The sequence below is a fragment of the Plasmodium berghei genome, assembly GCF_900002375.2.
Source record: "Plasmodium berghei ANKA genome assembly, chromosome: 8".
NCBI classification, from domain to species: Eukaryota; Apicomplexa; class Aconoidasida; order Haemosporida; family Plasmodiidae; genus Plasmodium; species Plasmodium berghei.
This window is the reverse complement of record NC_036166.2, coordinates 862759-874801: the sequence shown is the minus strand read 5'-3', so window position 1 is coordinate 874801 and position 12043 is coordinate 862759. Positions and strand designations below refer to the sequence as shown.

Here is a 12043-nt window from a genome sequence, read left to right as displayed (position 1 = left end):
AAGATATTTAGACAATGTACTATATCTATGTAATGAAATATATGAATAGAATATTCATTTAAATTGTAATATGCTCAGGGGGCCAATTATGAAATTTAACTCGCTGGTGTTTTAAATGAACTAGATTTGAATCAAATTTTTTTTCTTTATATAATTCTGTTTCTGAATTATTTTCTCTATTATGTTTAGTTTGAAATGTTTCAATTATTTTAATTAATTGTTGTTCTTTTTGTTCATCTTTCAAAAGATCCCAATAACATTTATGTATATTAACAACATTCAAATTAAATTTTTTAAAAATTCGATTTTTTAATGTTAATATACCATTGACTAAGGGTCTATTTAATCCTATTGGATGGAAATAATCATATTCGATACATAAATTTAAAGGTTTATAAAAATGAGAAGTAAAAAAACAATGTTGCTCATCTATTGGGCGCCCAACTGATAAATTAATAAAAAAATTTTTTAATTGTAATTTTTGTATAATATTTTCTACTTCTAATTGCATTTTTTCTGAACCCTGGTTTTGAGATGTAATAAGTATATTATCTAGCCATTTTAGATGCAGATATTCTTGTATAAAATATGGAATACTTTGTTTTATTTCTGATTCATTTGGAGGTTTTTCAACATCACAACAATATAAAGTTATGTAAAGAAAATATTGAACCCATCCAGTTTCTGAAATATTTTCTTTTGTTAAACCGTTGCATGCATTTCGCAAAATTTCAGGCAAAAAACTTAAACGATTTTTAGGAAATTCATATAAATTATTTATTACTATAACATATCCTAACAAAGCCCAACAAAAATTAGTAGTATCATTTAAGGCTTCATTTTTTCGTTCATATATATTTTCTAAAATTTTCATAATAGTATTATAACTTCTCGATAAATGATTTTCAGAACCAAATTGAATATCTTTATTTACTAATCCTAAATAAGATAAAGAAAAACTTATCATACATAATGTAGGAACTCTATATTTATCAATATTATTTTCTATTATTTCTAAAATAGTTGAAAGTAAAAAATAACATCGATAATCTAAACAACACATAGCATATAATAATCTGGGACAATGCCGATCTTTTATGTGTTCTTTCCCTTCAATTAAATCATATATTAGATATTTGAATAACTTTAATTCATGTATGGCTTGTTTATCTTTTGTGGCCCAAAAAGAATTGAACCCAAAGACATTTGAAAGTTGGCAAAAACATCGAACTATCCAATTATAGTTTGGATAATCCTCTCTTTTAATATAATCTTTATATAGTCTATATTCGTGTAATATAATTTAAAAAAAAAAAGTTTAAAATGAAAAATATTTAAAGGAACTTTTAAAGATATCAAAGAACAAAAATACGACATTATTATAAACAATATGAAATATTGATATAAAAATAAAAATTATTTTTTACCGCAATATGGATCTTGGGTTTGAATAGCATTTGTCTAATTTCTGAAAATATGAGGATACAAAATTTTGGGGTGGAACAAAATCAAAAAGGTCAACTTTTTTTTTTTTTTTTTCATCATAAAATTCTTTTGTTAAAAAGCTGTTTTTTACTATGGATTCAGTTGCTATATATTTCTTTGATAAATGAAATATCATATGTTGCCTTTTTATATTTTTTGTCAATTTGATGTTCATATTATTATAATTGATTTATAATATATTCAAATAAATTATTATATTACACCAAATATGGAATATGAAATGATAAACGACAAAAAAAAACACATTATAAATATTAACTCAATCTATTGATGTTCCTACATATATTCATAAACAGAGATATCTTATTTATATCAATGAATGCACACATAAATTAGGATTTTCTATTTAACCTAAATATACAAAAAAAAAGAATGGAATGAAATTTCTTCATATTCTATAATTTCAAATGTTTTATTTTGATTTAATAAAAAATATAGTTTTTTTACAATCTTTTGATTTATTTCATCAAAATATCCATATTGTAATATTTAATAATATCATTGTCAATTTTTTTTTTTTCATTTTTCACATTTTTCTTTTAAATGAATATATAAAATGTGAGATATATTTTTTTCCATATATTCCATATAGCAATTTTTCCCGTGTTTTACCAAATAAAATAAACGGATTATTATTGAGGGAAAAAAGAAAAAAAAATTTAGCTCATTGTGGTTACTAGTACAAGTATATTTTTTCAACTTTATTTTTAACATTTATAATATTTATAATTTTTAACAATTTTAACAATTTTAACAATTTTAACAATTTTAATATTTATAAATATTTTTTTTGAGGGCAAGAATGAATTTTATTTTTGCTGATTTGTGATACAATCTTGTATTTTTTTAGCAATTATTTATATGAACATTATTTTTAAATTTATTTTTGCATATTATTAATTAAATAGTGAATTTTACATTAAAAATGCAAACATAATGGTAGCTTCGTTTGATATAGTTAATTATAGTGTCCTTCATTTTGTTTATGTTATATATTATATGGGAATAGCATTTTACTAACTTGGATGTTATATATTCTCTTAATTTGTTTGCTAACAGAACTCTTTAAAATGTAGATATAACATGTTATGTACATGGATATATACATATATGTTTATTATACTTTGTTTTAATAATACTACATCTCATTTTCAAGCCCAATTTTGGTTTCATTTGTTCAAAACACTAATTGGGAATTAACGTGGATATCATGTTAAGGCCTATTTGTGTTATGTTTTTCTTATTTATTATAAAAATTTTTATTAATTAAATTTATCATTATAATATTTAAGAACCTTTTTTTTTTTTGCATAACACTAAACAAAATGAACGGAATAAGATTAGATACTTTACAAGCGGAAAGCTCCAATAAGTATTTGTTAGAAAAATTAAAAGGGTTAAAAAAATCAGAAATAAGAAAAGAAGTTATAAATAATATCCAATATTATATAGGAGTATTGTCAAATATAAATTTAAAATTTTTCCAAGATGAAAGTTACAAACTAATATATATAATTTTAGAATCCATATCAGAAAATGAACTAAATGTTGAAGTTATGATTTTAGATAAAATTTTAAATTCTATAAATTTGAAAATTATATTAGAAAAAAATAATAATACAAAATTGAAAAATATAAATAATATATTATATTTGATTAATAAATATGATCATGCCCATATAAATCCAACCATTTTATTCAGTTGTTTGTTTGAATCAGTAATTATATTAATAGAAGCATTTTCTAATAATAAAATGTGTGATAATTACCCAAAAACAAGTTATACATTGGGAACAAAACTTAAGCAAGAAGGAATTCAAACGGAAGGTGATACAGATACTGATACCGATACTGATACAGATAATGATACAGATAATGATACAGATAATGATACAGATAATGATACAGATAATGATACAGATAATGAACAATTGCTAGCGAGAAAACGAAAAAAACTAGACATTAATTACAAGGATGTAGCGTCGATAAAATTTTCAAAAGAAGTATCATTTTGTAAAAAAAGAAAAATTGAAAATGAGAAAGAATATGAAACAAATCAGAGCACACCCTATGATTTATGTAATTTTAAAAAAATATATGAATATATTATTTATGTTAATAATATTTTTAGTTTATATTTAAAAAGTTCAAAATTAATAACAAACGATATAAAAATATACGCATTTTATAATAATTTATTTGGGTTGTATAGTTATATATGTGATTATATAGAAGAATTGTCTATTATGAAAAGGAAATACAATAATAGAAAAATGTGTAACATTATTATTAACAATTTATATATATTAAAAGATAATATTAAAAAAATTGTTATTACAAACTTTGAAAATATTAATTATAATTATTTTAAAAATCAATACATACAATATTTAAAAAAAAAATATAAACTAAATATAAATTATAATTATTTTAATTTTGGGGAAAATGAAAAAATATTTGAAATTATTTATTTAATAATAAATAAAATATCGAATGACAAACCTTGTTTTTTATATGATGGCCAGAATAAAAAATTAAATTGTCCTATAAATTTGAATAAAAATAAAAAAGAGAAAATACAATATTTTTTTGAAAATGATTATGATTTAAATCAAAAACATAAATTTTTTAATATTGAAAAAATTAAAGGATGTATAAAAATATTAATTTATATAATCAAATTTTTTATTACAAAAACAGACAATTTGCATTCTTCATATATTCAAAATTTTTTTTTATTGTTTATTTTAATTCCACATTTCCAATTAAATGTATATACTAATAAAATTGTTAAAAATGAATACTCTAAATTATTTAACGTCGATAAGATAAAGCCAGATGATAAGGAAAATAATACACACTCACATATAAAATCACAAAATAATAAAATTAATAAAAATAATAAAAAACTGGAAGAAAAACAATACGAAAATGACACTATATTGCGAAGACAAGAAAATAGACTAATTTTGAACAAAAAGGAAGATGAATATTTTGAAAATATAAAAATAAAAATACCTAAATCATATTATGATTTTGATAATACAATTTATTATATTTCTGATAAAGAAATATATAGTAATATTCTAATTATTATAGAATATTCTAAAATTATATTTAAAATTTTATATTATTTAAACAAAAAAGTAGACATAAAAAAAGATACTTATTTATCATATAATTTGTTATATTTTGTAAAATATATTTTTGAATCTGCATTGAATAGTTTGATGGATACAAATAAAATTAACAACATTGGAGCTCTACGGGAAATTGATTCAAAAAATAAAAACGATCAAGATTCTACAAATTTTAATAAACAATATGGAAAAATATATATAAAGGGAAAACCACATGTAATATTTTATAATTATAATTTAAAGGAAATATTTTCTACATGTACACCATGGATAAAAAAATATCACAAAACTGACGAAAAACAAAATGACAAAAATAACACTAACGATGTTGTAGCTAAAATTTTTACACTAAAATTAAATGAAAAAAAAAAAATAAAAATAAAAAATATAGCATACATAAATTATTTAATATATTTATGTCAAACTAATTTATTCAATATTGTATATATTAATATTAAAACACATAAAGTTATATTTTTTACTTTTTTTTCATTTATTAAACAAATTATTACAAAAAATAAATATTCAAATATAAATAAATGTAATATAGTAAGCGGATCAATACCTATTAACAAACAAAAAAAATTTCAAGATATTATTTATTGTTTTAATGATTGTATTATTAAAAATATTTTAAATGTATATATTAACATTTTTAAGCTTGAAGATTTTTTTAAATTTGTCTATATTTATTCTGGTGGGCATTATAAGAATAAACAAAATAAATATAGAATAATAAGTTTTTTGTTAAATCCTATATTTTTAAATGTAATAAAAAATAATATGAATAAATTAATAGACCAATCAATTGATTTGTTTCAGTATTTTATCACGATATATGAATCTTATATAAATGAATTTAATATATTATTGGAAAAAATTATTTCTTTGATAAAAAATAATAACATAACTTCAAATAATACGATTTATCAAGTACATAACTACACAGAAAATATTAATACCTTAGAAGGAAATGACAAAGGATCTATAAAAAAATACGAATGGACATATCAATCAATGTTTATTAATATTGAAACATTGGAGTATATTATTTGTTGCTATATGAAATCAATAAATAAAGGAAATATAAGTGATATTTTTTTAAATTTTATTGAACAAATATTAGTTTTATATTTAAAAAAAAAAAATAATATAGTTATTTTTTATGAACAAGTCAGGGGAAAATTAATTGACAAGCGACTATATAATTATGAATATAGTATATATATTTATATTTTTTTTTTATATAATATATCAAGATTAACAACATTTTCTTTGTTAAATAACAAATCAAAAGATAGCAAAAAAATGCAAGAAAATCAAAACGTGAAAAATAAATTATGCGCAATTATATCTTTATTACAAAATTGTTTTACTAATATTGAAGCTATATATCACCACTCGGTGAATAAAGGAGATATTCGAAAATTTTTTGATATATTACACCTTAATCTTGAAACCCTTTTTTTTTACATACATTTTGCTGAGTTTGGATTGTTGGGTATAGCATAAATAAGTTTGCATTGTATAAAACTGTACATAAATTTTTTATATATTATATTTTTGTGAACTTGCACACGCACACACACGCATATATATATTTAGTATTTGTTATTTATTATTTATACCTTTACCCCTGGCAGATAAGAACAACCTTCTGGACAACCTCACGATAATCACAAACATTTTAAAAAAAAATGCATTGGAAAACTATAAATACATAATGAAGAAAAGAATATGCAATGTTATTTGTTACTTTTTTATTTATAACTATCCTTATTTATGTAAAATATTTCAAGGTGACAAAAATTTTGAAGAGCTATATATGAATTTTATTCGAATATTGTATATTGATATAAATATAATAAAAACATATTATAATTATAAAATTTTTATATATTTTATTAATATTATTCAAGAAAATAGGAAATTATATGAATTATTTGCTGAACTATTTATTCTACATGCTATTTTAATTATAAAAAATTGCAACTCTACTTTTAATTTGAATAGTATTGTGGATAAAGAAGATGATAATAACAATATTAATGAAGCAAATTATATTTTTTATGCAAAAATGCTAATAAAAAAAAATGAACAATTTATTTATCAAAATGATTGGTATGAACAATTTAATTTGAAAAAAAAAATAATATTAGCTATAAATAAAAAGTTAGACAGAACAGAAAATAATAATGAAAATGAGAATTATAAAGAATATAATAATTATACCAATTTTAAAAACAACATGATGAGTATATTCTATGATAATATGAAAAATTATTTTCAAATTGAAATAAAAATATTTTCTGATCAATTAAAAGGAAAAAATATAAATAAATCTATAGATCAAAAAAGTTTAATTTTTTTAACTGGCATATTTACTGCTTTTAATGATATACAAGGAATGGAAAGAAATTTATATACATTATTATCAACAATATTAGAAAATTATAATTATTATAACATTTATTATGAACAAATTTTAATAAATATATTAAATTGTTTTATAAAACATTTACACGAAATAAATTTCCAAGAACAAAATCAATTGACAATTTCTATTTTTATAAAATTATCTTTTTATGTATTTAAAATTGAAAAACAGCGTATTATAGCGAATAAAAAAAATAGTTTCAGAAATAATAATTTGCTAGCCATGAAGTTATTTTTCCACATATTTTTTATAAACATAGCAAAAAATGAGAAAACATACTTAAGCGATGAAAAAGAAACGAATGTAGATTCAGAAAAAAAAAAAAATACTGATAAAACATCTGAAATAATTATGTCTTGTAATTTCGTTGATATCTCAAAAAATGAGGAAGAAAATAAAAAAGATAAGCACAAAAAGCTTAATAAAATATTCATAAAAAATGAAAAAATAAAAATGTGCTTTATTTTTTTTATTAAATATTTTATATTAATATATGATAAAATTAGTAAGGAAAACGAAGGGAATGAATTATCAAACATTAATGACGAAGATATTGCATATTTGACTAATTCAATGTTTGAAAATATTCCTAAAGAAAAAACAGAAGGAAATAAAATGTGTAGTAATGATCAGAATTCTAAAATAGATGAATTGTTAATTAAATTAAAGGAATTTATCATAACACTGCTAAATGATAGTAGAAAGGAAATGATAAAATTAAATGAATTTTTTTTAGAACTTATTGAATTTATATTTTTATCATTTATTATAGATCATGGTGTATTTAACTATAATACTAATGAATATATCCTTAAAATTATTAACATGTTCAAAAGCTTTAACATAAAAGAAATGTTTTGTTCAGTTCAAGCAGAATATAAAACGTTTGTTTCTACAATTTTTGTATTTAATTTATTTAATTTTGAAAATACAAAAATAGAGGATATAGACAGTGAAAACGTAGTAAATGAGAAAAAAAAAAAAAAAAAAAAAAAATATAAAGAACAATTTACTTAATATACCTAATTTAATAATATTTTTTAAACTGTTATTATCACACAATTTAAATAACTCTATTTATAATTTTAAGGAAGAACAGAATAAAAAAGAATGTATAATTATATATGATTTTTTATTTAATTATAATAAAATATTAGTAGAATGTCAAGAAATAAATTCAGTTTTTGTTTGCTTAAAATTTAATGATTTGATTAAAAATATTTTTAATTTTATAAATTTTACAGTTGATGATGTCAAAAATATATTAGCATATATTTATCAGAAAATTAACGATTTTTATACAAAAGAAAAAGAAATTAAAAATTTTTTATATTTTTCAAATATACATATAATAACATTAATATTTATTTATACAAATAATCCACAGTTTGTATCACATGCTATATTTCTTGAAAAAAAAATAGACAATCTTATATCTTTTACAAATATTTATTTTTCTTTCTTAAAGTATATAAATCAAATACTTGATTGCAAACAAATTTTTCATAACACTCAGATATTTTTTCTATTATCCCATCTTATTTATAAATTGTCACAACTTTTTGTTTTTTTTTTCATTAAAATGAAAATGTCCTCAAAGAGTAAGAAATACTTATTACATATTTTCAATTTATTTCTATCCAAAATATATCTTAATGTATTATCATATTTTATTAAAATATAATGTATATTCCTTTAATTTTTCAGACAACAAATATTCCTCCTTATTTGTATTTGTAACTAATTATTGTAGTCTTATTATTAGAACATTGGATTTATTGTAATAAAAATAAAAAAAAAATTAAAATTAAAATTTCATTTTGTCAGCGTAACTTTTTTTTTGGGGACTATTGTGTTTGCAGATATAAACAGCGAAATTTCCTCATTTAATTAATTTTTTTTTTTTTTATTGTAGAAAAAAGCAAATATCAAAAATCAATGATAAAGAAAATGATAAATTGGAAAACGTTTTTATGACGCATTTTTATATTATAAATAATTCCCATATATTCGAAAAAAACAAGTTTTATTTGTATTTAATTAGTCACCAACTTTTTACAATATTATATGAATTTTTTAATATACGTAAGCAGAAAATAGAAATGAATATATGCATATTTTATTCTAATCCCCCCCTTTCCCCCAAAAAAAAAAAAATATATATGATACATATTTAAATCCCAACTTACACACTTATTTTTTTTTCTTTTTATATTTTTAGAAATTAACGAGAAAATAACAAATTCTCATAAAACAATCATTGAAATAGTAAAGAAAAGTGGATATGGTATAAACTTTTTTTGCTCATATATAGATTCAGTTCTATATCTTGACAGCAGGTTTGTTTTATAATATTAGATAAAGTATATAAGTTTGTTAATACTATAAATTGTGAATTTGTGAATAAATAATGCATTACGAAAAAAATGGAATGATATGTGTGCATTTTCAACAGGCAATAACTTGCCTATATACCTATTAAAAATACCTGACTTTAAAATAATAAAATTATTTTTATTTATTATTTCTTTCATTTAGGGTAAACAAATTGCTACTTCGCAATGCTAATGGTTTCGCTCAATTGTTGAAAAAAAATAAAGAAATAATAAATTTGTCGAAAATTGCCTATCCCATATTAATTAAAATTATAGACATTTATAACATACTTGTTAAAAAAAATACAATGGATGAAGATAAATATGAAGAAAAAAAAGCTCTTAAAAATATATTCCAAATTATTTTATCATTGCTTGACGAAAGCTCGACTCAGTTATGTTATTCATGCTTGAATGAAAATAAAAGAAATATTTTTAATTTTCTTTCTAATTAATTCAATTTCTTTAAAAATAAAATACTACCTGACCTGTTCATAAAAAAATGTTCATAAAAAATGTTCATAATAATATATTGTTATGCACATGCATATATATGATATATGCTTCTCATTCTGTTTGCCTTTTTTAAACGTTTGTTTTTTCTTTTATTATTTTAATTCGTTGTTATTTTAATTCGTTATTATTTTAATTCTTTATTATTTTAATTCTTTATTATTTTAATTCTTTATTATTTTAATTCTTTATTATTTTAATTCTTTATTATTTTAATTCTTTATTATTTTGCTATTATTACTGAATAAATATCCAGGGAATGTGCTGAGGTTTTCCACCACTCTATAAAAAAAACAAAACGCAATTCCATATAAAGAACTATATTAAATAAAATTATGAATTACTTATAAAAACATAATAGACAATAATGAGAATTGGCAATTTTTCATGTATTTATATAAAATATATGCACAGCTTAATAAATAAAATACATGATAAATAATTATATATTTTTTATTCATACAATATATGTAACGTCTTCTAGTAAAATATTTATTAAACAATCAAAAAAAACAATATTTCCAATTGCTATGTCAAAATAAGTTTTGTTATATTTTCCATTTTTTAAATATATTTCAATTCTAGAATTTTTATTATATAGCTTGGAAACTTCTTTATGTAAAATATTATCACTTTTAATTTTTCCTATTAAAAAAATTATTATTAGTAAATATTCAACAATTGTTAAAAATGCGGAATAAAAAATATTGCCTAATTTAAAAAAAATTAAATAAAAAAGATAAATAGTGTTACCTGTGTATTTTTTAATAAATTCGATAATCCTATATTGAGTTAATTTTTTCTTTATATTAACTTCTCTTAAAATGTCTAAAGAAAAAAAAAATATACAATCAATATGTGTGTGAACATGTCTATGCATTATAAATATGTATATATAAAAATATGGTGTTATACTTTCTTTCTTTGTATATTTTTGGAAGCATTTCTTTAAAGGACATATATCGGTGTTATTTGTTTTAGGTTGAATACAATAAGGTAAATAATATTTAACATAATTTATATTGGTTAGTTTATTATAATTATATTTTGTATGTAATATAATATTAGTTTGATTATGTATTAAGTTATGTTCATATTTATTTAATTTTTTTTTTCTTCTTTGTGAATTTAATATTTCATTATTAATATCACATAAAAGATGTTTTTTTTCATCAAACTTGTTGAATAATTGATCTAAAACATAGTTCATACTAAAATTTTCACTAAATAAATTTATTTTTTCGATCTTTATATTGTTATCATTTTTCTTATGCCATTTCAATAAACTCTGATTCATTTTTTCACCATTTTATTATCATAATTTATATATTTATTTTATTTCCTACATAAGGACTTGATGAATGGTACAGAAAAATGCATAAATAGTAAAACTTGTAAAATAATGTCAAATAAATTAATTACATAAAAATAAATATACACACGAAAATGCTAGCATAATTATAAATAATAAACAAAGGGTCGATTATAATCAAAATTATTATCATAAAAAACAATTTTTTTGAGTAATATCGCAAAGAAAAAATAATAATTTTTACTTATATTTTATAAAAAATTATTATAGCCTTATAAATTTGCTGTTATTTATTATTTGTAAAAAAATGTTTTAACACATACAAAGGATAATATAAAATAAACGATTGCATAATTCTTAATTTATTTTTATGCACTGGTCCTTTGTGAAATACAAATAAATGAAAAATATTTTTACCAACATTCAAATTTACCTACACATTATTATATTAAATGGTTGCATTTTTTTAATGTTAAAAAACATGTTAACATAAATTGAAACCTAAATATAAAACATTTTTTACACCTATAATAAATTGTAAAAAACAAATACTCATATATCCTTTACTTATTTTTTTATTTTTTAAATCCTAAGTTTAATATAATTGATTGAATTAATTATTCTTGTCTGTTTTTTCGTATACAAAAAAAAATGTTTGGAAAATAACAAAATGTTTATTTTTTATTTCCAATTCTGAATTAATATAATATATAACCATACTTCATCAAAAATTGTATTTTGCCTATGCTTATTTTTCGAT

The 12043-nt window shown here is 19.3% G+C and overlaps 3 protein-coding genes across 3 annotated transcripts; 1 reads left to right on the top strand and 2 right to left on the bottom strand.

Annotated features, from left to right (window-relative positions):
- Positions 1-58: 58 nt before the first annotated feature.
- PBANKA_0822200 (conserved protein, unknown function) lies at positions 59-1660 on the bottom strand (the record flags this gene model as incomplete). Its single annotated transcript, XM_034564392.1, has 2 exons — positions 59-1283; positions 1428-1660. 2 exons carry the CDS (start codon positions 1658-1660, stop codon positions 59-61), a joined length of 1458 nt encoding a protein of 485 aa, XP_034421194.1.
- Positions 1661-2831: 1171 nt separating this feature from the next.
- PBANKA_0822100 (conserved Plasmodium protein, unknown function) lies at positions 2832-9913 on the top strand (the record flags this gene model as incomplete). The annotated part of the gene is made up of 7 exons (XM_034564391.1): positions 2832-6147; positions 6290-8043; positions 8174-8684; positions 8791-8863; positions 8999-9168; positions 9305-9422; positions 9622-9913. 7 exons carry the CDS (start codon positions 2832-2834, stop codon positions 9911-9913), a joined length of 6234 nt encoding a protein of 2077 aa, XP_034421193.1.
- On the bottom strand, positions 9910-11268 carry PBANKA_0822000 (conserved Plasmodium protein, unknown function; the record flags this gene model as incomplete). Its single annotated transcript, XM_034564390.1, has 5 exons — positions 9910-9946; positions 10213-10253; positions 10435-10616; positions 10725-10799; positions 10887-11268. The coding sequence occupies 5 exons, from the start codon at positions 11266-11268 to the stop codon at positions 9910-9912; spliced, it is 717 nt and encodes a 238-aa protein (XP_034421192.1).
- Between the last annotated feature and the right edge of the window lie 775 nt (positions 11269-12043).